At 41.0% G+C, this 27,554-nt stretch overlaps 1 protein-coding gene across 1 annotated transcript; it reads left to right on the forward strand.

The window, feature by feature from the left end:
- Window positions 1-613: 613 nt before the first annotated feature.
- On the forward strand, window positions 614-27,554 carry Pgbd1 (piggyBac transposable element derived 1). Its single transcript, XM_032884231.1, is given in 10 exon segments — window positions 614-856; window positions 3,965-4,049; window positions 4,893-5,034; window positions 5,505-5,529; window positions 9,411-9,488; window positions 16,929-16,986; window positions 25,597-25,732; window positions 25,734-26,013; window positions 26,016-26,442; window positions 26,445-27,554. Coding segments are annotated over 10 exon segments (1,506 nt in total). The 3' UTR covers window positions 26,477-27,554.

Consider the following 27,554-nt stretch of genomic DNA (forward strand, 5'->3'; position numbering starts at 1 on the left):
ACTCTCATAAACACATACAGAACAATATATTTTTAAGCTGCTATGGAAAAAGAAGTCTGCTGTTTTAGTCAAATAAATAAAGTGAAAACTTACATTTTTAATTTCCATAAGTACTTCAAAAAGCTATTCTCACTGAACAAAATGTTCCCAAAATGTCCTGAGAATTTATAAAACATCTATATAAAGGTTGTGGAGGTGGATCGCCAGTAAGGGTGCTTGGCCCACGCCTGACAACCTGAGTTCAATCCTTGGGACCCACATAGCAAGAGAGAACCAACTCCAGGTTGTCATATGATCTCCCATTCAAGTATGTAGGAAGTAAATGTAAATATGGTTAACTCTTGAATTGATGCTACCTGGATTTTCGCACGCATATAAAATTTGTATGTTCACCTTGGGGCTTTGTTGGCTATTTACCCATCTGACTGACTGCACAAGACCCTGTAAAGGCCAACTCAACTTTGTCTTTATGGATGACAGTCTAGGAAAGTTTTTCTCTCACGGTGCTGGGGACTGAACCCAGTAAGTGTGTCAAGTAAGAACTCTCCCTCAGGTACATACCATGGTTTTGTTGTTGTTGTTGTTGTTGTTGTTGTTGAAATGATTTACGTAAATGTGCGCGTGTTTGATCTCTTCAAACTACCAGGAGAGGTGCGGGGCAGGAAAATCACGACCTCGCTCCACCGGTGCACCAGAGACTGGCACCAGGCTCCTACAGCTGGGTCTCCAGATCCGTCTACAGGAAGTGCCCCCTATCCTTCATCCCTTTGGGCCCCTTCCAGCCGAGCTGCATGTCTCTGCTCGGAGACTAACAGCAAGTAACGCCAGGCTGTGGCGCTCGGACCTCTTGGCTCCGGTAGCAGCTTTTTTCATGAGCTGCACATCCTCATAGCCCACATTCCCTAAACTTTTAAGTAGCTAATAGACACAGCTACGCTGCTGGGCGCTGGCATATAGTCTTAGCGTAGATCTGGGCACGTTAGAACCCTGGCTAATGCACCACAGGTACATCTATTACATTCGTCAAAAAGTGTACTGGTTTTTTGGGGTACCAGGTATGTGCTGCAATTCTAGAGTCTATGTAGAGGTCTATCAGGAGCAGGAGTGGCTATGCAGTGATCTGCAATAAATGCTGGAGAACGAAGTCCGGTGCACACCCGGTTACCACCTGTGTGGCTCAGTTTTCCCATTCGTATATTAGGTTTGAGGGTGGCCACAGAAGATTATGCACGTACAGAGCGGGTCATATGTCAGCGGGAATTTACATTAAAAGGATGGACCAATACAAAGTGGGAAGGAAAACTGTCAGCCTGTAGTGAATTTGAGGAATTGGGAAGCCCATGTTTTTCTGGTAGGTAGAAAGTAACTTCTTTTATTGTAGGATTAACTTTACACGTGGAAAATAATTAGGCGCTTAGTATACTTGGTGGTGAACTAAACGGAAGACGCAGGTAAAATTGGATTCTGGGAATTTGAAGTTAGCCCAAGGAGAAGCTTCTAAAACTTGTGGTCTGATGGGTGTGTGTGTGTGTGTGTGTGTGTGTGTGTGTGTGTGTGTGTGTGTGTGTGTGTGTGTGCCTGACCTCAAAAGATGGTAGAGGTTTGTTCTCACCAGCAAACAAGCAATGTTTCCTCTCTGAAGACCATTTGCAACTCTCTAATTGGGTATAGATGTCTGGTTCCTATATGTTGAGGCTTCTATATACAAGACACAAAATAGGTTCCCACTTCAACATCAATTGAAATAAGTTCTAGCTTATTTTACCTATGCTTCTGACCCATTGGCTGGAAACCAGGGATTTACTGCTCCCAGAGCTCAGAACTCACAGAACTCAGGAAACATGTTTGCTGATGTATTATAAAGCATACTGCAAAGGTTACAGGTGAAGCAGAAGGTGTCCTTGTGTTTAAGATTAAGGGAAGTGGTGCTTCTATGCCCTCTGTGGAGACATCATTCTACAACTGTGGAAGCTCTACAAACCCTGCCTTTTGGATTTTGATGGAGATGTTATTATATAGGCCTAGTTAATTAAATAATTGTTCGGTGGTTATCAATTTAACTTACAGCTTATCCCATCCAAAGGATTTTAGGAGTTATAAGCAAGAAAACAGATGTATTTCACACTAACACAGGAGATTTGTGCTAATTGATTGAAGTAAGATTAAAATTGTGCCTTAGGAAATGCACATCGATGATATAAGAAAGCTATTGCAATAGTGGGTAAACATGGTAACTAAGGAAACGGGAAGGAAGGGATAGCTTCAGAGATAATTCATAGGAATAATTAGTTGAACTCAGTGACCATATGGGACTTGATGTTAAGCCTAACTGCATGGAAAGTGGTTGACCTCAATAGGAGTGGAGAAATACATAAGGGACCCCACTGTGAGATGACCCTGACTTCCTTTCAAGATGTGTGGAAATGATAGTGCAGGAGAGATGTGAGGTGGAGGCATCCTGCTGGCACTGGAAAATGTGGGCCTGGAGTCGAAGGGAAACTTGGAGCCAGAAAAGTGTGCAGATGTCCTTGAAACAGATGTGCTGAGATTGAGATCACAGAAGGAGAAAGGGAGATGAGGGTAAGAAGGGACCTGGGTTGGGGATTTAGCTAAGTGGTAGAGCGCTTGCCTAGCAAGCGCAAGGCCCTGGGGTCGGTCCCCAGCTCCGAAAAAAAGAAAAAAAAAAAAAAAAAAGAAGGGACCTGCTGAGCCTCCACTGTTTCAGGTATCCGTTGTTCTATAAGGATAAAAATAAAACCCTAATAATGTGTGTTAGGGTCCTATAGATTGACTGGCCAGTTCCACTGTGGGGTTGCTCATATAGCTGTATTTAGCATATAAATTATATAGGCTCTGGATCCAGCTAGGGTTTAGCCTAGGAGACCTGATTCCAAGAGACCTTTACATGACCAGCTTGAGTTTCCTCACAGAATGGTTGTCTTATGACAGTGTCCTAAAAGCTGCAGGGGCACTTCCTTTTTCTGTGTCATGACTATTAGACTCAGTTTATCAAAGCAAGTCAGGCCAGCATAGATTTGAGACAGTAATTATGGGAGGTATGGCAAGATCTCACTACAGAAGGCATTTGTTGATGGGAAATTGTGGAAGAACAACACCAGGTCTGCATGGACCTTTGAATTGCACTGTGTTTCTGCCAAGATGGGTCTCTGGCTTCTCCAAATGTCAAACATCCCTCCTCTCTAGCATAGGTGTAATACATTCAAACATTCTGGTTTTTGTTTTGTTTGCTTGTTTGCTTGCTTTAGTTGGAAGATTTTGCTGTTTTCAGTATCACTGAGACAGAATCTCTTTATTTAACCCAGGCCTGACCTTGAAGTTGCTATGTAGTCACATTAGCTAGCATCTGTTCCTGCATGCTAGGATTTTTAAGCATGCAGCACCATGCCTGGTCAGGCATTCTTAGTTAGCCTTTCTTCTCTCATGATATATCCCTTACCTCTGGGCTCAAGTCCCTTAGTGTTCAGAACATGATTTTGATGCATAGGGTTAGCCTTTGAGCACAGCATAGTGGAGACAAAAATAAAAATATGTTTCATAGTTGACTTTAACTTTCTGTTCAATTCTTATACTGTAGATGTTCATTTACAAATACATTTCTGAAGCACAGACTTCAGACAGCCGAACCAGCTTCTAAGTTCAACATGTATGAAGTTTTGCCGGGTTCTCCTCCTGAAGGCAGCCTTGTGACAGCGAAGGTGGAAGATCCCACCTGGAAGCAGCCAGGCAATTCACAGGAAGGCAAGGTGCATGCTCAGGAACTTCACGGCCTGCGATTTCGGCAGTTCTGTTACCAGGAGGCTCCTGGGCCCCGGGAAGCCCTGGCTCAGCTTTGGGAACTCTGCCATCAATGGCTGAGGCCAGAAACCCATACAAAGAACAGATCCTGGAGTTACTGGTACTGGAGCAGTTCCTGATCATCCTACCCAAAGAACTCCAAGCCTAGATACAAACATATCCTCTGCAGAGAGGTGATGAGGCAGCGACATTACTGGAGAATCTAGCCTGGGAACATGGAGACCCAGGGCAGCAGGAGGGAGAATAATGTGCGAGCTAGTATAGGAAGGGTATTGGGGTAGGAATGTGTATCTGTTAATGCTTACCCTCTCATTCTGAAGTAATTCAGAATTTAGAGAGGGGCCACCAAAACGGTATCCTCTTCACCTAGATTTAGCTCTTGATAACACTGGTTTCGTGATGTGCCCCACGTACCCTTATCCATATTCCTGTGCAAATCAAATTTCATTTTTTGTGCATAGATATGCACAATTTGCAGACTTCTCCCCCCGCCCCCTGGAACCAGATGACAAATAATTGTAAATATGTCCCTTTACCTCCCAGTACTTCAGTATATATTTATGAAGAACAAGGACTTGCTTTTACAATCTTAGTATGATAACTGAGTTGTATACTCTGGCTAAACGTCTACCATGGAAGGCAGCGTGTCCTCTCGTCAGTCCTCTCAAGAGGCACATGGGGATGATTTTGTCTTTAACTCACAGTTTATGCTAGTGCTCTTCAGACTTTTTTCTCTAGAGAATCGTTTTAGCCTTTGTAGTTGTTTTGTAATCTGTGGACGACATTTTGAGATAATGTACAGACCCTAGGTCTCATTACATTTTTACTGTCATTACATTTTAGGCACGCTGTCATTGTGTTTCTGGGGATAGGTCCTTTCTCTGTCTTTCCTGCCTCGACTTCTGAGTCCCCAGATACTGAGGAGGACCTGTCTGCGTGAGTTTCAGCGCTAATATGAATGTGTGTCACTTCTTGCTCTTCCTTTAGAGGATAGATGAACTTGTTCTGTGCTTTCTCCGTTATGGAAATCTCTGGCTCCCACCAGGATACTTTTTCAAAGTGAATCTTTTGTCTCTAGGCTACTTTCTGTGGTCAGGAACAGGACATGCACTTAGTGGTGACAGAGTATCAAGGAGCCTCTATGGAGTATCAGAGTCTCCAGTTCCTGCAGCCTGGGGTCACTCCCTGGACAAATGAACCTCCACAGCTCCCCAGAATGTAAGAGGTGAGGGCTAGAGAATGAGTTTGGTGAGGACCCTGGCAGAGGTGTGATTGTCTCCAGCCACAAGGTCTTCTTGGTTTTTGCATGCAAAGTAATTAAGGTATTTATACCCGTCCTCGTCTGTGTGTGTTTGTGTGTGTGTGTGTGTGTGTGTGTGTGTGTGTGTGTGTGTGTGTAAAATATTTAAGTGTTGAAGAGATGGCACAGAGGACATGCTTGTCTCTCAGCCTGACAACCTAAGTTGGTCCACAAGGTAGAAGAGAACCGACCCTTGCAAATTGTGCTATGTGCATGCTCTGTGTGACCTCTATGTGCAAGGCTGTGTGCTTGTGTACGAACACACACAGACACACAAATAAAAAATAAAACGGTTTAAAAACAAACTATTTTGAGATATACTTAACAATTTTGAGTATGAAATTAGTGACACATAAAATAGAAACTCATGCCCATAGTCCTACAGGAGCTGGGAGAGGTCACTGGAACCCAGGGTTTCTTTCTTGGTTTTTGTTTTGTTTTGCTTCATTTTATTGTTGTTGTTGTTCATTTGTTCTAAAACAGATCATCTGTACATTAAAATTTCATCTACATTTATTTAGTGTGTGTGTGTGTGTGTGTGTGTGTGTGTGTGTGTGTGTGTGTGTGTGTGTGTGTGTGCCTGTACATAAGTTGCAATTACTGTTGGTATTGTTTTGGTTGGGGGGGGTTGTTTATTTATTTTTTGAATCAGGGTCTCACTATATAGTGATGGCTGGCTTGGAACTCACTATGTAGACCAAGATGGACTTGAGCTAACAATTCACCTACCTCTCAAGTGCTGGGATTAGAGATATACACCACCATGTACGTGTGTGTTTGCAGGAGCCATGGCATGAGTATGAAGATCAGAAGACAAATTTCAGGATTCAATTCTTTCCTTCCACTATGTGAGTTCTGGGAATCAAATTCAGGTTCATGGGTTTGGCAGCAAGTACCTTTACCCACTGAGCCATCTTCCTGCCCCCTCTGTTATATATTTTTTATACTGTGCTGGTAATCAAACCCAGGGTTTTGTATATGCTAGAGAGCACTCTACCAACTGAGCTTTATTCCCACCTTTTCTGGGAAGAGGGTTGCGACAGTGAGAAAGGGTTTCATGTAGCCTGTGTGAGCCTCAAGCTCACTATGTAGTCAAGAATAACCTTGAACTCTTACCTCTTCTGTTGCCACCTTCTAAGTGCTGGGTTTATATCCATATACTACAAAAGCTAGCTGATGCCCAGAACTTCAAGACCAGCCTGGGCAACATACTGAGACATTCTTTTGATATGTTAATAATAATATATGATACTCAAGCATAGAATTTGTTCTTCATGTTAGCTACCATGCTATTCATTAAATATCCATTGCTTACTCCTTTTATAACTATAAGAGGGCTGGAGAGATAGCTCAGTGGTTAAGAGCACAGACTGCTCTTCCAGAGGTCCTGAGTTTCAAATCTTAGCAACCACATGGTGGCTCACAACCATCTGATGCCCTCTTCTGGTGTGTTTGAAGAGAGCTACAGTGTACTTATATATAATAAATAAATAAATCTATAAAAAAGATTATGGTTTTGACAGATGCAAATTCTATGGTTTTGTCAATTTCCATGTCTAAGCAATTTTTAAAAGTTATACAAAATTACAAAACTGAATTCATTTGTGTATATCTTGGGGTCGGGGGAGTGTTTGTGCACATTCCTTGGCAAGTGTGGATAGGCCAAAGGGGAAATTATGGGGATCAATTCTCACCTTCCACCACGTAGATCCCAGAGATCAAAATCAGGTCCTGAGACTTGGTAGCAAGTACTTTTAACCACTGAGCCATCTCACCAGCCCATGTTTATAACATGTTCTTACTCAACAACTTCAACTAATAGGAGAACCAAAGTCAGTTTAAATGATTTGCCCAATACCAACAGACTCAGAGCTAGCTCTAAAATGTAGGCCTCTGAGTCTACTACATGTTTGATTTATACCACAAGAACAGGTCTTGTGTGAGGATTGACCAAAGGCAGCATGCAATAGCAGCTTCTTCTTCCCTTCTTTCTTATTGATGAGTTTGACTCATATTACATACGTGAGTAAAGTACACTGCCAAATCTCTCGCTCCTACTCTGTTTTGTGAGTGAGCAACAGCCACGCTTCAGAATGTCTTGGTTTAGATGCTTTAAAAACAGAAGACTTGGAAGAGTGGATCCAAACACAGGGAACTTCCAAAGGCAATGGTGTCTCACAAAAGCCTTCTCTCTTTATAGGATGTGTTCCTCATGGAGTAGCCTGTCTCCAGGAGGAAAGTTCCAGAGATAGTGCAGCAGTGCCCGAGTCTAATTCACCTAGACTCTAGGTGAGCTGCCGTCCAGGTTTATGGGAACTTGATGGTGATCCTCCCTTCCCTTGACCTGTTTGTCTCCTTTCTCTTGGCCCACTCTCTCAGCCTGAAAGCCTTTAAGGAGGTGGCTTCATGTTCTCTTTGTCTCAGACTATCACAAACCATATATGTTCATCATCCAAAGACCCTGTGCTGATGGCTTCAGCCTTATTTTGTGCCATGTCTTAGAGGCACATTCAGATCTCAAGGTTTAGGGGCAAAAAGGGTGGTATAAAACTCTCCATTCAGCCAGGCTTCATGGCGTGCATCTATAATTCCTGCACTTGGGAAGTGGAGGCAGGAGGGTCACTGCAAGTTCTAGAGCAGCATGCTTTACATGGTCATATCCTGTAAGAAAGAGGCACAAAGCGAGAGAGATGTAGTGATTCTTTCCCATGTAAGTCTTTTGTTCCATTTGTTCTCTCAAGGCACTGTTTTTATGTTATTGTCTTCTCTGCTTTTCTATGACTTCTTGTTAATCACATCGGACCTCATACCTCATATTGTTATCAACAACTTTACCTGTCTGTAAATACAACCTACTTATACATACTTCAAATATAACCCAATTGCTATAAATGTAATATAACATGGATATAAAAAAGTGATATGTATTTTTTAAAATATTTATTACAGACTGTAAATGTTTTGATATTATATGTGAGGAAATGACAAAGTAGTTAGATGTTTGCACCAATGTATAATCAATGATTGAAATTAAGAAGGAATAATATAGAAGTCCAAGAAAGTCAGAGCATACAGGTGTGTATGCACAGAATATAAATGCTAATATTGAATCAAATTATAAAAGACCAAACAAACCAAAATTTAACTGAAGCTGGGCTAACATATGAGTTGAATTTTGTCCCCTCAAAAGATATGGTAAGTCCTAATTGTAGGATCCCATGAAGATGGCCTGACTTGAAAATGATCTCATTGGAGATGTAATGAAGTTAAGAGGCAGTCATACCATGTTAAATGAGCCTAAACCCTATGGCTAATGTCTTTATGTAAAGGTTGTAGATACACAGGGAGGATGCCTGGGATGACAGAGCCAGAGATAATATGTAACTTCTATAAGTAGCTAAAAAACGAGGATTATTGATAACATCCTGAAGCTAAGAAAAGAGGGAAGGAAGATGTTCTCCTAAGGTTTTCCAAGAGAGCATGGCCCGGATGGCACCTGCTGATTCCTTGATTTTGATTTTAGATTTCTAGACTCCAGAACAGTGAGGGAATATATTTTTTTAAACCTGTCTTGTGCCCTGCTACAAGAGACTAAAGAAACCAATATAGATTTCTAGGCAAATGATATGTTGATAAAGGAGAAGGAGACAGTAAAAAGAGGTAATGCTTCTTAAGGAAAGCTTGCCAATATCAATGGTCAGGGTTGAAAGACATACAGAAAGTAACATTATACAGACTAAGCAGGTTATATTTAGGAATGCATATGTATGTAGATATATACACATATGCATGTGAAAACAATTAAAGAAAAACTAGTTCATAAATTTAAATGAGAGAAAGGGGGGTATATGAGACAGTTTGGAGGAAGGAAAGGGACAGGATATGGTAAGATTATAACATCTCAAAAGGTAAAAGAAGTAATTTTTAAAAGAAATAAAAGAGGGAAGCTGTATAGTACCAGAATGGTCTGTGTGCCCTTCGGGATGGGTAGTGATGAGATAAACAGAAATTACTCCATCTTGAAACTCACTAGACCTATCAGAGTCTACATCCAGTCTGGGAAGGACTGGATACTTAGTGTTCCCTTTTCAAGCAAGTATAAACATGAAACAAAAGTCATGAGGCTAATGAAAAGCCACATGGTAGACCTTTGGAGACAGTATCAAATAAAGAGGAAGAACTATAAGCAACCACCAAAATAATTATTATATTATAATTTTAAAATAATATAGATAATGCAATATTTTAAATAATATTTATGAATGAAAAATTTACAACTCCCTACATTTACCAGAGATCCAAATCTATTAGAAAGAGCCTCAGAACTCCTTGTTACATCTTTGATGTTATATCTTCAACCACAGCAGGATCATATTGAACGAAACAGTTGTGTCAAGTCCATGTTTGTGACAATGTCTTTACTCTTTGCAAGCTTTTCTTCTAGATAGCAGTCTTAAGTTATTTTCTTTGTTTTGGTATTATTTCATAACAGTCTCAGACATCCCATTACAGATGCAGTAGACCTGTATATTGGTGCGGGGTTACTCTAGCAGGACACTCCAAAGCCCTGTACCAGGTGGGACAGTGTTGCTGTTGTGTGGGCTGTCACTGTCAGGGACCCAGTGTTTGCTCAGCCCCGAATGGCAGTGGAATGTGCCAGTGCTCAACATAAGTGGCTCATCCCCAGAGTGGCTGGCACTACAGCTTTACAATGTTCATCTTTAATATCATCTTCGTCTGTGTTCTATTGCTGTAAAGAGACACCATGGCCATGGCAGCTCCTACAAAGGAAAACATTTAGTTGGGATTGCTTAGAGTTTCAGAGGTTTAGTTTGTTGTCATCATGTCAGGGAGCATAGCAGACACAGAAAGACACAATGCACACAGACAGACATAATGCTGGGGAAGTAGTTGAGAGTTTACATCTGGAACTGCAGAGAGCAGAAAGAGAGACTCTGGGACTGGCTTGGGCTATTGAAACTCTAAAGTTCACCCCTACTGACACACTTCCTCCAATAAGACCACATCTACTTCAACAGGGACACATCTCCCAAACCTTCCCAAGTAGTGTCAATGACCAACCATTCAAATCTATGAGCCTGTGGAGGATTCAAACCAACACATTCCATTCCCTGGCCCCTATAGGCTTGTAGCCATAACATAATACAAAAACTTCTTTCAGTCCAACTTTAAAAATCCACACAATCTATAATAGTCTCATAATTTAAAAGTCCAAAGTTCGACACAAGACAATCTCTTAACTGTAACCACTAGAAAACCAAAATTGAAGGTCAGATCACATACTTCCAGCTTCCAATGGCACAGAATACACATTACCATTCTAAAGGAGAGGAAAAGGAGCATAGTGAGAAAATACTGGACCAAAACAGGACTGGAAACCATCAAGGCAAACTCCAAGCTGCATTTCTGTGTATGATGTCAAAGTGCTCTTTAGATCTCCAACTCCTTTCAACTTCATTGACTGAAACCCCCCCACACACCCACTCTGCAGCTCTTCTTGACAGGTATCCCTCAACTCTGACATCTCCAACATTTTGGGGTCTCCATTGAAATCCAGGTTTCATGCAATGACCTTTCTGGGCTATGGTACAGGGATACCCCTGACAAATACCTGGCCTCAACTGTTGTCCTTAGTCACAGAGGAAGATTCCCTAACCCTCTTCTTGAATCCTTGACTCTAAAAGCAGAACCATGTGGCCCCTTGTTCAAATACATATCCACCAGCTTTTTGCTTTCAATGGTTTCCTGCTTGCGCTTTTCTTTGATTCCTTTTCACAAGTTGGAAGCTTAGTTGGGTGGGGTTTTACCCTGAAGCCACCACTCCCTTTAAGATAAGGCTTTTCTTTAATTTTTTTTTTCTTCTTGGGTACTGGGGTTAGCTCCATTACACATCCTTTTCTTTTCAAAGTATACATCCTGTATTTTTCTTTGCCAGTTTGCTCTTTTTTTTTTTTTTTAACAGATCTACACAAGAGTGATTGCTAACAGCCACACAACAGTCAACACTAGACTGTTGTGAAAGCTCTCTGCCAATGCCTCCGGCATTTTTTTTTTTAAACATGAGCAGAAAGTAGACATGAGCACAGTCTTCACCAAAGTATCATAAGAAATATCAGACACTAATATCTTCTCTTCTGAAATGTCTTGAGCTCGGTCATCATAACCTAAATTTCTCTTAGCACTACTACCTTCCATGTTCCTAGTAGTATACCCATTAAGCCCTGCTTAAAGCACTCAACTGCCTTCCCAATCCAAAGTCTATATTCCACCAACACAGCATGGTTAGGCCTATCATAGCAATACCCCGAGCTCCCTGATACCAACTTCTCTCTTAGTCAGTGTTCTGTTGCTGTGAAGAGACACCATTACCACAGCACCTTTTTGCTTTTAAAAGAAAGCATTTAATTGGGACTTGCTTACAGTTTCAGAGGACAGTCTATTGTTATCATGGTGGGGAACATGATGACATGTAGGCAGACATGGTACTGAAGAACTAGCTGAGAGTTCTATATCTGGACTTCCTCCAACAAGGCTACATGTACTCCAATCTCCTAATTCATTGGTTCTCAACCTCTGGATCATGACCCTTCTGACATCCTCTATCTCAAAAATATTTACAGCATGAACATAACAGTAGCCAAGTTGCAGTTAGGACATAGCAATAAAAATAACTTTGGGAGTCACCACAGCACGAGAAACTATTAAATGGCCATATCATAGCCTTAGGAAGGTTGAGAGCCACTAGTTAATTCCTCTCGGGTAGTTCCACTTTGTTATGATCAAGCATTCACCTATGAACATTCTTGTCAAACCACCACATCACCTTTAGCTCTTCATCCATTTTTCTTTTTCTTTTAGCCTCTGGTGAAAACCAGGGAAGGAACAGGCCAGGCCTTTGCTTCAGAAGAGTCATGCCATTTGGTTCAGAAGAGGCTCTATGGGAAACTCAGCTCAGCAGGAGGTCATGAGTGTAATAAGTAAGGACAGACTGTGGCTGATTCCACTTGTGTTTCTCTTCCGATGTTTAACCCTAACCCTCCTTGGCTACAGGTTGTTGTATCTTCATCCTGGCTTCTACTGCAGACCTATCATAGATCTTGCCAGTTTGCACCCTTCCCAGTCATGTCGTCTCTTTTTCTTTCTTTCTTTTTTTTTTTTAGATCCAATTGGTAAGATATAATTGCCCACTTAAACATACAAAGCCCGGTACTATCCATCCCTTGAGAAAATTAATAACAACCTGTAAATACACAGAGCAGAATCTTTTTTTTTTCAGTCAATAGTCAACTTTATTCTCATGTACATTGTATACATTTCAGATATAAACATAAAGTAGTGTTGTATTTTTCAACACTGTCTATAATTATGAACATAGCATTTTTCACAGAGCAGAATCTTAACATCACCTGCCATGGCTTCTCCCCTCTCTCCGTCTCCTCTTCTCCTCCTCTCTCCCTTAGTTTCCTCCTCTTCCTTCAAACTTCTCTCCAGCCCATCCTTCCTTCTCCTCCAATGACAGGCCTCCTTCTATCCTGTACCTGCCCCTCACCTGTACTGTACCTGAGTCCTGAGTACATGACTAGGCAACTGTCCTTGGGGCAGTGGAATTAGCATCAAAATACAGTAACTTCAGGGCAAATCACAACATTTCACCCTTTTTGTCCAGTTAAAAAGCCTTTTCACTTATATATTGAGTACAATTACAATTCTACAATTTATAAAGCATATAATATACTCAACACCCAGTCCATTACTATATCAGTTAAACAGAACATTCCATTCCAGCTTAAGAAAGGCTTAAAATCTATATCTTGGCTAGCTTGTATACTATCTGATAACTATCCAAAAAAATATGTATATTTAGAGTTAAACAGCCTTTTGTGTAGTGGCTGCCTAGCCACAAAGTATTGCCTCACCTGGAGGTAGAGATGTTCACATTCTTCATTAAATCCACAAAAGGGTAACTGTTAGGAGCAGATATGTCTCAACAAAAGATAAATAACCTTAAATCTCAAATTTTGTGGATTTCTGACGTTTTTGAAAACCATCTCCCTATATAAGACAATCTGGACTGTTGTCTCCATATCCTAAATTTTATCTTGAAAGTACTGTCACAAACTCAGAGCCATGACTTTGCTATTTGAATCTTAACTCACAGGTGTAATCAACTCAGAAGTTTGTAATGACAACAATAGAAGGATTGGCTCTAAACCTTGTACTTTTAAACTCTTTTGACAAATAAATTCTATACCAAAGCAAAGATATGATTTCAGCTTAGTTACCAAATGAGATTATGACTGTACCATTCAATCTAGCTAATTTTTCCCTGTTAAATTACAGCTAATTTTTAATTCCTCATAAAAACTAGTTTAGAATAACCATTTTCAGCCCCCCAAAGTCCAGGGAATTGGGGTGACGACTCCTCCATAACTTCTTCAAGCTGTACATGGGCGTTGAGATATCCTTAGGAGTAGGGGGTAGGAAGAATGAAGCAAATGCTGTAGCTGATGTGTCCTGACTGGACCCAGCTGAAAGTCCTTGAGACCAGGATTCCAAGTAGGCACATTCTGTAAAATACAACTCTGAAGACAAAAGTTTAGAATGGAGATATCTTTTTGTTTGATTCTCCTGAATAAATTTTTCAGGCAGTCTATCTCTATCAAATCTGATCAGTATGACTCTGTGAGGTTTCCAGAGCCTAATCACAGGTTTTAAAAACACAAAGACAAGTTGGGGATTTAGCTCAGTGGTAGAGCGCTTGCCTAGCAAGCACAAGGCCCTGGGTTCGGTCCCCAGCTCCGAAAAAAAAAAAAAGAAAAGATAAGCCAAAAGCACAAAGACAAAATCTTTCTCCCAAAATATTGTGTTCCTTAGTCTGAAACCAGAAAAGCTTGTATCTTGCACTCTCTCCCAGAGTAATAATATAACCATAAAACTCAAAGTCACACCCATCATGAATATTAAACAATTTTTTAAAAAAGGAAGTAAGCTAAACAATGAGCCTGATAGGCTTTTGTACTCTGTGATATCAGGAAATTATCCCAAAGTTCCCGTGGAGCCCACGTTAAGAGAATTCGAGCTTCCTGTTGTGGTATATATCAAAAGTAACCACAAACCCTCGCTAGCCGGCATCAACGAGCCATATGGCCTTTAGCAGTGTAATTCATAAAACAAACCAAATACCTTTTATCAATTCCAGTATCAATAAGCAACACATCAAACCAGGACTTTAGCCCAAAATATCTCAATCTGTTAAGCTCTCTACCCGGAGCCACAGATTTTTCTTTAACCTTAATAACTTCTAAAATATATGCCTGCATTCACTCTCCGTAATGTTGAAAGACCCCCTCCCAGAAAGGGAATTGTACAAGCCCAAGGCCCTCAACTATAGAAGTAAAAAGTAAGTTTTTAGATACACAGACTCAGAACTAAAATAAGCCTGGGAAAGTTCAGATGTGTCCAAGCTTTGTGGGACAAGTTGATCCATCATTTAGACGAAACAGACCATAAAAGAAAACAAAATACAGAAACCAGTCTAAATTATTGATATTGCTTTATGGGCCACCTAACAAGAGATAAGCCCCTAGCCCCTGACATTCCGGATGCCCCAACCTACACGTATTCTCTTGCTGTGTGGCAACCTCATTTAAATATATTTAAAATAGCCAATTGGGTGTAACCATACATCCGCGCCTCACTTGAATCCACCAACCACGCATCTGCTTCTGTAAGCCTGCTTCTGCTCCCCATTACCCTATAAAAACCCGTCCCTGGTTCTGCTAGGCGTGCCAGTCCTCTCGAGCTGACTGGGACGCCCGCAGGTACCTGTGTACTCCAAAATAAACCCTCTTGCAGATTGCAGCCTGTGGACTCAGACTGGTCATTGGGCTTGAGGATCTCTCTCCTGAGAGGAAGATTCTCTCTGAGGGTCTTTCAGTGTTACAGACATTTCATCACAACTCTCTACTTGGAGTTAGTGACTAATTTTTCCCTATCTAAGTTCCGAACCATAGATGAAAATCTCCATGTGATTCGGGTAATCTCTTTACTCTCCTTAAAACAAACTTAAACACCTTCTATCAATTCTAATACCAATAAACAACTTAAAACTCGGGAATTTAACCCAAAATATATCCATCTGTTAAGCTCTCTACCCGGAGCCACAGATTTTTCTTTAACCTTAATAACTTCTAAAATATATGCCTGCATTCACTCTCCTTGGTGTTACAGAAATTTCATCACAACTCTCTACTTAGAGTTAGTGACTAATTTTTCCCTATCTAAGTTCTGAACCGTGGATGAAAATCCCCACCTGATTCAGGTAATCTCTTTACTCTCTTCTTTCTAAAAACAAACTCAATCACCTTTTAATAATACCTGTAATTAAGAAGTAGCTTGTCTAACTAGGATTTCAACCCAAAATTCCCGTGGAGCCCACGTTAAAAAGAATATGAGTATCCTGAAAGACTTTCTAAACAACTTTCTTTAAAAAGCAGCTTTTAATCTCTGACTCTCTGATCTGCCATTACTTATCACACAGCAGGGGACCTACAGCCTGCTAGGCCAGGCTACTTCCCCATTTCTTTGTTTGAATTCCCGCGATTAAGATATCACATGACTTAACATGGCGCCGGCCTCCTCTTACTTAGAAAATAAAAACTTTCTCTCAACTCTCAGGATTACTAGTGGATTCTTGCCCATCACCTTGGCGCGCCATCTGTTGTTGTAAAAATATAAAAATAATAAAGAGTAACAGTCTTTTACCCCACTGGGTCCACACCGGGGTGTCCCAAGATATCTTCTAGATATCTTGGCGGAAACACAGCCCAGCCGCACACTTTCCTACACTCAAACCCTCACATAAAAGAACACACAACACAATAATCTTAGATCCAATTGGTAAGATATAATTGCCCACTTAAACATACAAAGCCCGGTACTATCCATCCCTTGAGAACATTAATAACAACCTGTAAATACACAGAGCAGAATCTTAACATCACCTGCCATCTTGTCCTGCCATGGCTTCTCTCCCTCTCTCCGTCTCCTTTTCTCCTCCTCTCTCCCCATCTCTTTTTCTTAATTGTCCCTGTGACCACAGTTACTATCCTTATACACTCACTGCCTTGGTGACTTCTTTACATCCTTTTCATTCCCACCCTGGTTCCAGATAGCATTATGCTTTCACAATTCCTTTCATACTTCAAAGAAGCCCCGTTGGTGCCTCTGCCTGATCGTTTCACCCCAGAGGAAGTTCTCCTTCCTGAGAACACTACACAGTCCATGTCTAATGTCACTTGAGTGTGCAATGCCCTGTTGGGACCTCTTTCTACTTGCTCTGGTACCTTAGTTGACCTTTCTTGTTACCTTCTCATGCTGTGCTACATTTTCTTCTCTTTGGTGGGGACAGGTGTATTCTTTTAATTGGTTTGTTTTGAAACAGGGTCTCACTATGTAGCCTTGGCCGGCCTGGAACTCACTGTATAGACTAGCCTGGCCTCACACTCACAGAGATCTCCCCTCCATGGTCTCCTGCATGCTGGGATTAAAGACATGCATCATCACACCCAGCCCCTGTGCTACATTTTCTAGGATTGCAAACATGCAATCCTGAGATATCTGTTGATATTTTTGGCTTGTTTTCACTTAAAACATTTATTCAATGCTCTGAGAGATTGTTGTCTTTAATGAATTTATGGAATAATTGTTCATTTAATTGTAGCTTATGGGATAATAATTAATGTATTGTTTTAACAGAAAAATGTGACTAATGATGGTTTTGTTAATTTAGAGCTGGACCCTTTTGAAGAAATGGTACAAACTGGGAAGAACTCAAGAATACCCAATAGATAAGTGTTCATGTCTGAGTGGTTCAGATCCTGCAGACATAGGATATTGAATGGAAGCAGAAAACCAGTAAACCAAAGCCTGCTCCCCTGGAAGAATGCAGACTGGGTACCTTTCTGCTATGGTCATAAGACCCATGTACAAGGATGTCCCGTCAGTATGGAACAACTGCAAAGGCTCGAGGCAGTAGTTACCTCCAGCAGCTCCTAGTACTATCCTGCTTGATCACTTGTTCCATGTATTTTCATGGAAGTGAAAATGGAGAAACCAAAAGACAGACTTTAGATAAGAATGAAACTGATACGGCAATTGAGAAGGATCTGTCAGAGTTGTGAAAGAACCTAGGATAGACAGGGACGAATCATAAGGAAATATGATATGGAAAAAATTAATCGTGGCAGTTACTTATTTCATAAGTGTTGGTTGGGAACATACATGGATGCAACACACATCCTCCTAACACTGAAAGAGAAGGATCAGATCCCAGGCAGATGGTTGGCTTCCAGGGAAGCAATTATCTTCTCGACAACTTGGTGAGAGGAGCCTGACCTCGGCATACTGGCCTTAATGCACCATAGGTCTTGGAGGTTAGATCTCAGCATTGAAAGGCTTCAATGTCATGACGGAATTCATAGTATCATAGGATAAGTATGGAACCAGGTGTGGTGGCTCACACTTATAATCCCAGGACTCAGAAGGCTGGGGCAAGAAAATAGGATTGCCTTTATTTCAAGCTCAGTCTAGGATACATAGTAAGTTCCAGGCCAACCGGGGCTACAGAGTGAGGCTATGTGTCAAAAATTTTTTTTATTTAAAAAGCAGCAGGGGCTGTTAAAATGATTCAGTAGTTAAGAGTCCTTGCTGCTGCTCTTTCAAAGGACGCAAGTCCAGTCCCCAGCACCCACTTTGGGTGGCTTACAATTCCTTGTAACTACAGCTCCAGGGGTTCTGATACATCTGGCCTCCTTTGGCAACTGAACTCACATATACATTACACACACACACACACACACACACACACACACACACACACACACACAATTTTTAAAATACAATAAAAAGCTTAAGAGCAGTGGCTGCTCCCAAACCCCATGGGAGAGAGACCTCACTGCCTGGACAGGTAGGCACTCCTGAGACTGCAGAGCAGAAGAGACCACCAACACTGCCCACCCCTGCCCACATCCATGGACCAAGAGGAAACTGTATACGGCCTCTGGGTTCCCTTGGATAAGGGCACAGCAGCAGCAGGTCCCCTGCGTCTGAGACACCGCCAGAACATGAAGGGACCGACCAGATAAACAGTTCTCTGCACCCAAATCCCGTGGGAGGGAGAGCTAAACCTTCAGAGAGGCAGACATGCCTGGGAAACCAGAAGAGACTACACTCTGCCCACATTACTGATTCCAGAGGAAAACACCAAATGCCATCTGGAACCCTGGTGCACGGAAGCTCCCGGAAAGGGCGACGCAGATCTTCCTGGTTGCTGCCCCCAAGGAGAATTCGTAGGCAGCAACCCACTAGCAAATTTGAGCCTCGGGACCACAGGTAAGACAAACCTTCCTACTCCAAGCGACCTGCCTAGTGAACTCGGGACACAGGCCCACAGGAACAGCTGAAGACCTGTAGATAGGAAAAACTACACGCCCGAAAGCAGAGCACTCTGATCCCATAACTGGCTGAAATAAAACAGGAAAACAGGTCTACAGCACCCCTGACACACAGGCTTATAGGACAGTCTAGCCACTGTCAGAAATAGAAGAACAAAGTAACACTAGAGATAATCTGATGGCGAGAGGCAAACGCAGGAATCCAAGCAACAGAAACCAAGACTACATGGCATCATCGGAGCCCAATTCTCCCACCAAAGCAAACACGGACTATCGAAACACATCAGAAAAGCAAGATCTAGTTTCAAAATCATATTTGATCATGATGCTGGAGGACTTCAAGAAAGACGTGAAGAACTCCCTAAGAGAAACACAGGAAAACATAAATAAACAAGTAGAACCCTACAGAGAGGAATCACAAAAACCCTGAAAGAATTCCAGGAAAACACAATCAAACAGTTGAAGGAATTAAAAATGGAAATAGAAGCAATCAAGAAAGAATACATGGAAACAACCCTGGATATAGAAAACCAAAAGAAGAGACAAGGAGCCATAGATACAAGCTTCACCAACAGAATACAAGAGATGGAAGAGAGAATCTCAGGAGCAGAAGATTCCATAGAAATCATTGACTCAACTGTCAAAGATAATGTAAAGCGGAAAAAGCTACTGGTCCAAAACATACAGGAAATCCAGGACTCAATGAGAAGATCAAACCTAAGGATAATAGGTATAGAAGAGAGTGAAGACTCAGCTCAAAAGGACCAGTAAATATCTTCAACAAAATCATAGAAGAAAACTTCCCTAACCTAAAAAAAAAATACCCATAGGCATACAAGAAGCCTACAGAACTCCAAATAGATTGGACCAGAAAAAGAAACACCTCCCGTCACATAATAGTCAAAACACCAAACGCACAAAATAAAGAAAGAATATTAAAAGCAGTAAGGAAAAAGGTCAAATAACATATAAAGGCAGACCTATCAGAATCACACCAGACTTTTCGCCAGAAACTATGAAGGCCAGAAGATCCGGGACTGATGTCATACAGACCCTAAGAGAACACAAATGCCAACCCAGGTTACTGTATCCTGCAAAACTCTCAATTAACATAGATGGAGAAACCAAGATATTCCATGACAAAACCAAATTTACACAATATCTTTCTACAAATCCAGCACTACAAAGGATAATAAATGGTAAAGCCCAACATAAGGAGGCAAGCTATACCCTAGAAGAAGCAAGAAACTAATCGTCTTGGCAACAAAACAAAGAGAAAAAAAGCACACAAACATAACCTCATATCCAAATATGAATATAACAGGAAGCAATAATCACTATTCCTTAATATCTCTCAACATCAATGGCCTCAACGCCCCAATAAAAAGACATAGATTAACAAACTGGATATGCAATGAGGACCCTGAATTCTGCTGCCTACAGGAAACACACCTCAGAGACAAAGACAGACACTACCTCAGAGTGAAAGGCTGGAAAACAACTTTCCAAGCAAATGGTCAGAAGAAGCAAGCTGGAGTAGCCATTCTAATATCACATAAAATCAATTTTCAACTAAAGGTCATCAAAAAAGATAAGGAAGGACACTTCATATTCATCAAAGGAAAAATCCAACAAGATGAACTCTCAATCCTAAATATCTATGCCCCAAATACAAGGGCACCTACATACGTAAAAGAAACCTTACTAAAGCTCAAAACACACATTGCACCTCACACAATAATAGTAGGAGATTTCAACACCCCACTCTCATCAATGGGCAGATCATGGAAACAGAAAATAAACAGAGACGTAGACAGACTAAGAGAAGTCATGAGCCAAATGGACTTAACAGATATTTAAAGAACATTCTATCCTAAAGCAAAAGGATATACCTTTTTCTCAGCTCCTCATGGTACTTTCTCCAAAATTGACCATATAATTGGTCAAAAAACGGGCCTCAACAGGTACAGAAAGATAGAAATAATCCCATGCATGCTATCAGACCACCACGGCTTAAAGCTGGTCTTCAATAACAGTAAGGGAAGAACTCCCACATATACATGGAAATTGAACAATGCTCTACTCAACGATAACCTGCTCAAGGAAGAAATACAGAAAGAAATGAAAGACTTTTTAGAATTTAATGAAAATGAAGGTACAACATACCCAAACTTATGGGACACAATGAAAGCTGTGCGAAGAGGAAAACTCATAGCTCTGAATGCCTGCAGAAAGAAACATGAAAGAAAATATGTCACCAGCTTGACAGCACACCTAAAAGCTCTAGAACAAAAAGAAGCAAATACACCCAGGAGGAGTAGAAGGCAGGAAATAATCAAACTCAGAGCTGAAATCAACCAAGTAGAAACAAAAAGGACCATAGAAAGAATCAACAGAACCAAAGTTGGTTCTATGAGACAATCAACAAGATAGATAAACCCTTACACAGACTAACGAGAGGACACAGAGAGTGTGTCCAAATTAACAAAATCAGAAATGAAAAGGGAGACATAACTACAGATTCAGAGGAAATTCAAAAAATCATCAGATCTTACTATAAAAGCCTATATTCAAGAAAACTTGAAAATCTGCAGGAAATGGACAATTTCCTAGACAGATACCAGGTACCGAAGTTAAATCAGGATCAGATAAACCAGTTAAACAACCCCATAACTCCTAAGGAAATAGAAGCAGTCATTAAAGGTCTCCCAACCAAAAAGAGCCCAGGTCCAGACGGGTTTAGTGCACAATTCTATCAGACCTTCATAGAAGACCTCATACCAATATTATCCAAACTATTCCACAAAATTGAAACAGATGGAGCACTACCGAATTCCTTCCATGAAGCCACAATTACTCTTATACCTAAACCACAGAAAGACCCAACAAAGAAAGAGAACTTCAGACCAATTTCCCTTATGAATATCGACGCAAAAATACTCAATAAAATTCTGGCAAACCGAATCCAAGAGCACATCAAAACAATCATCCACCATGATCAAGTAGGCTTCATCCCAGGCATGCAGGGATGGTTTAATATACGGAAAACTATCAACGTGATCCATTATATAAACAAACTGAAAGAACAAAACCACATGATCATTTCATTAGATGCTGAGAAATCATTTGACAAAATTCAACACCCCTTCATGATAAAAGTCCTGGAAAGAATAGGAATTCAAGGCCCATACCTGAACATAGTAAAAGCCATATACAGCAAACCAGTTGCTAACATTAAACTAAATGGAGAGAAACTGGAAGCAATCCCACTAAAATCAGGGACTAGACAAGGCTGCCCACTCTCTCCCTACTTATTCAATACAGTTCTTGAAGTTCTAGCCAGAGCAATCAGACAACAAAAGGAGGTCAAGGGGATACAGATTGGAAAAGAAGAAGTCAAAATATCACTATTTGCAGATGATATGATAGTATATTTAAGTGATCCCAAAAGTTCCACCAGAGAACTACTAAAGCTGATAAACAACTTCAGCAAAGTGGCTGGGTATAAAATTAACTGAAATAAATCAGTAGCCTCCTTCTACACAAAAGAGAAACAAGCCGAGAAAGAAATTAGGGAAACGACACCCTTCATAATAGACCCAAATAATATAAAGTACCTCGGTGTGACTTTAACCAAGCAAGTAAAAGATCTGTACAATAAGAACTTCAAGACTCTGAAGAAAGAAATTGAAGAAGACCTCAGAAGTTGGAAAGATCTCCCATGCTCATGGATTGGCAGGATTAAAAAGAGTTAGACAGAACAATTTGCAAATTCATCTGGAATAACAAAAAACCCAGGATAGCTAAAACTATCCTCAACAATAAAAGGACTTCAGGGGGAATCACTATCCCTGAACTCAAGCAGTATTACAGAGCAATAGTGATAAAAACTGCATGGTATTGGTATAGAGACAGACAGATAGACCAATGGAACAGAATTGAAGACGGAGAAATGAACCCACACACCTATGGGCACTTGATTTTTGACAAAGGAGCCATAACCATCAAATGGAAAAAAGATAGCATTTTCAGCAAATGGTGCTGGTTCAACTGGAGGTCAACATGTAGAAGAATGCAGATCGATCCATGCCTTTCACCCCGTACAAAGCTTAAGTCCAAGTGGATTAAGGACCTCCTCATCAAACCAGATACACTCAAACTAATAGAAGAAAAACTAGTGCAGCATCTCGAACACATGGGCACTGGAAAAAATTTCCTGAACAAAACACCAATGGCTTATGCTCTAAGATCAAGAATGAACAAATGGGATCTCATAAAACGGCAAAGCTTCTGTAAGGCAAAGGACACTCTGGTTAGGACAAAACGGCAACCAACAGATTGGGAAAAGATCTTTATCAATCCTACAACAGATAGAGGGCTTATATCCAAAATATACAAAGAACTCAAGAAGTTAGACCGCAGGGAGACAAATAACCCTATTAAAAAATGGGGTTCAGAGCTAAACAAAGAATTCACAGCTGAGGAATGCCGAATGGCTGAGAAACACCTAAAGAAATGTTCAACATCTTTAGTCATAATGCAAATCAAAACAATCCTGAGATTTCACCTCACACTAGTGAGAATGGCCAAGATCAAAAACTCAGGTGACAGCAAATGCTGGCGAGGATGTGGAGAAAGAGGAACACTCCTCCATTGTTGGTGGGATTGCAGACTGGTACAACCATTCTGGAAATCAGTCTGGAGGTTCCTCAGAAAATTGGACATTGAACTGCCTGAGGATCCAGATATACCTCTCTTGGGCATATACCCAAAAGATGCCCCAACATATAAAAAAGACACGTGCTCCACTATGTTCACAGCAGCCTTATTTATAATAGCCAGAAGCTGGAAAGAACCCAGATGCCCTTCAACAGAGGAATGGATACAGAAAATGTGGTACATCTACAGAATGGAATATTACTCAGCTATCAAAAACAATGACTTTATGAAATTTGTAGGCAAATGGTTGGAACTGGAAAATATCATCCTGAGTGAGGTAACCCAATCACAGAAAAACACACATGGTATGCACTCATTGATAAGTGGCTATTAGCCCAAATGCTTGAATTACCCTAGATGCATAGAACACATGAAACTCAAGACGGATGATCAAAATATGAATGGTTTACTCCTTATTTAAAAGGGGAACAAGAATACCCTTGGCAGGGAAGAGAGAGGCAAAGATTAAAACAGAGGCAGAAGGAACACCCATTCAGAGCCTCCCCCACATGTGGCCCATACATATACAGCCACCCAATTAGACAAGATGGATGAAGCAAAGAAGTGCAGGCAGACAGGGGCCGGATGTAGATCTCTCCTGAGAGACACAGCCAGAATACAGCAAATACAGAGGTGAATGCCAGCAGCAAACCACTGAACTGAGAAAAGGACCCCCGTTGAAGGAATCAGAGAAAGAACTGGAAAGCTTGAAGGGGCTCGAGATCCCATATGAACAACAATGCCAACCAACTAGAGCTTCCAGGGACTAAGCCACTACCTAAAGACTATACATGGACTGACCCTGGACTCTGACCTCATAGGTAGCATTGAATAGCCTAGTAAGATCACCAGTGTAAGGGGAAGCCCTGGGTCCTGCTAAGACTGAACCCCCCGTGAACATGATTGTTGGGGGGAGGGCGGCAATGGGGGGAGGATGAGGAGGGGAACACCCATAAAGAAGGGGAGGGGGAGAGGGAGGGGTATGTTGGCCTGTAAACAGGGAAAGGGAATAACACTTGAAATGTAAATAAGAAATACTCAAGTTAATTAAAAAAGAAGAAGAAGAAGAAGAAGAAGAAGAAGAAGAAGAAGAAGAAGAAGAAGAAGAAGCAGCAGCAGCAGCAGCAGCAGCAGCTTAAGAGCAGAAAGCCAGCAAGATGACTCAGCAGTTAAGAGTACATGCCAATCAAGTCTGAGTTTCAGCCCAGGGTCCCATGATGGAAGGAGAGAACCAACTCCCAAAAGTTGTCTTTGGACTGCCATACATTAACCTGGTATTCATGTGCTTCCTCCCCCAAAGCATAGAATAACAAATGAAATGTGGAGCTGACTTGGTAGCAGGTAAAAAGTAAGCACTGAAGCCACAGGGAAGTAAAGATAAAATGACTTTGCTAAGTTGACTTTGACTTCCACACAAGCAGTATGGTACACTCATACTATAATAATAAATAACTTTAATTGTGTCATAATTGTATAAGTATAATGAAATAATACTTTTCATCTTAATGTTAGCTTGCTTCCTTGTAGATCCCACACAAATTAGTCCAACTGCAATGAATTTGAGTTTCTTCTCTGTCTCTCCTCAGAGACATGTATCTATCAGATGACTGTAAAGCTAAGGGGTGAAGGGTTGGGGATTTAGCTCAGTGGTAGAGCGTTTGCCTAGCAAGCGCAAGGCCCTGGGATCGGTCCCCAGCTCTGAAGAAAAGAAAAGAAAAAAAGAAAAAAAAAAAAAGCTAAGGGATGCTCAGTCCTTCCTTGCTCAGAAATCCTGAGAGCTGTGAAACCTGGTAAATGATCAGCTGACACAAGAGCGTATCCAAGTTGAGAGAGAACAGGGACACAAATGGGACAGATAGTTCTGGAAATCTCAAGGCTGGCTGACAGAAGCTAGCCTTGATAAGAAGCTTAGATCAACTAGGCTCAGAATGAAAGAGTGCCTCCCGGAGAGGCCCTCCCAGCACAACACATGCCAAAAGCAGTATAGAAGGTCTGCATCCTGCTCCTACAGGACAGAGACAGGGAGGGCTGTGCTCCAAGAGCCAGCTTCTCAAAAACAACTCCACAATTGGTAAGGACATGAGGGGTGAGTGCAAGATAGGGAGAAGTCAGAATGCTGAGAGCAGCAAGCCTTTCCCAGGGAAATACAGAGTAGGAAGTAGAGCTCCTCTGAAAGCAGTTCTACTTTGTATTTATCACATGTAGAAGAAAGATTTGGGGTGCTTTGTTTTTTGTTTTGTTTTGTTTGTAGCATATGTTCTTTTTTTTTTTTTTTTACTTCCCCAGAGATTGTGCACCCCACATTCCTGGTAGTGCTACTTCCCCCACTGAAAAGAATTTCAAATTTAAACACTGTTGGGAGCTACCACCCACCCTGTGACTCCTAGGCCAAGATGCACATTGCGTCCTTGCAGTACATGGCCGGCGAGGGAAAAAGACAAATCTCGAGTGAGTGAGCTGCTCCAAGGCCTTGCATTTTCTGATGATTCAGCGGCAGAGGAAGACAGTGACCCTGAGGTGCAGCCTGAGAGAAAGCTAAAGGCATCCAACATGCCTGAGAAGAGCTAGACGAAAAGAGACATTAAGCCCAACTTTCCAAGCTGGTCAGCACTGGATTCTGGACTTTTGAGTCTCAAAAGTGAGAAGTTAAACCCAGTAGAGCTCTTTGAATTATTTTTTGATGATGAAACATTCAACTTAATTGAATTCAACGAAACCAATAATTCAATGAAACCAATAATTATGCTTCTCAGAAAAATGTCAACCTGGAAGTCACAGTGCAGGAAATGTGGTGTGTGTTTGGTGTCCTGCTCTGGAGTGGATTTGTAATGCATCCCAGAATGGGGATGTATTGAGAAATCTCTGATTCTGATCAGACCCTGGTGAGAAATGCTATTAGAAGAGACAGATTTGAATTAATTTTCTCATACCTGCATTTTGCAGGTAATAGCCACCTAGATCAAAAAGATAAGTTTTCAATATTGAGACCTCTCATAAAGCAAATGAATAAAAATTTCCTCTTGTATGTCCCCTCTAGAGGAATACTATTTGACAAGTCAATGTGTGAATGCTTTGATAGTGACCAATTTCTGAATGGAAAGCCTCTTAGAATTGGATATAAAATTTGGTGTGGTACAACTACACAAGGCTATCTGGTTTGGTTTGAGCCTTACCAAGAATATTCAGCTGTGGAAACAGATAAGGAGCTGGACCTTGGGCTAGGTGGCAATCTAATAATGAGTTTTGCTGATGTTCTTTTGGAGAAAGGTCACTATCCCTATCACTTGTGCTTTGAAAGCTTCTTTACAAGTGTTAAACTGATGTCAGCTTTGAAGAAGAAGGGAGTGAAGGCTACAGGATTGATTCGTGAAAACAGAATGGAAAAATGTCCACTTATGAATGTGGAATATATGAAAAAGATGAACAGGGGGCATTTTAATTTCAGGGTAGAAGAAAATGATGAGATATTTTTATTCCGTTGGCATGGTGACGGCTTTATTAGTCTGTGTTCAAACGCTGTAGGCATAGAACCAGTGAGTGAAATAAGCTGTGTAGCCAACGGTAAAGCATCCCCCCAGGTGAGCCAACCATCCATTGTGAACTTGTATGAGAAATGCAGGAAAGGTGTAGCTAAAATGGATCAAATTATTTCCAGATACAAGGTGGGATTAAGAAGTAAGAAACGGTCCTTGGGTTTGGCTAGTTACATGATCAATGTGGCCATGAATAACGCATGGCAGTTACACAGAATCTGTAACCCAGGCTCTCCTTTAGATCTCTTGGGTTTCTGGAAATGTGTGGCATGTTTTTACTTGGAACATGATGTTAATCTGTCTGATTAGGACATATAAAGTACACAGTAACAACACACAAACACACAAATTATAACTGTAATTAGATCTCCATTACCAAAGCAAATGTAATGGAGAAGGTATGATTGCATAACTGGTATTGTTTACATCAAAGATTTTTGCAGGGAACAATGTTTAAAAAAACATTCTGTGAGTGTTGGATTTGTGTTGCCTTTATGTCTAGTTTTGTGTCAGATATGAAATGACTTATTTGTTAAATTATTTTATATATTAAAAGAACAAAAACTTACCATTCCCCCACTGTCGGTTTTGTTTTAGAGATTGACATTTTGAAAATGCAAGCAATATCTATTCTATAGAATGGCACTAAGTCCACAGCCCAAAACAGATACAAAAGAGATATACAAGTCCTGAGGGAAGGATGTTCTAACA

Source organism: Rattus rattus, chromosome 14 (genome assembly GCF_011064425.1).
Source record: "Rattus rattus isolate New Zealand chromosome 14, Rrattus_CSIRO_v1, whole genome shotgun sequence".
NCBI classification, from domain to species: Eukaryota; Metazoa; Chordata; class Mammalia; order Rodentia; family Muridae; genus Rattus; species Rattus rattus.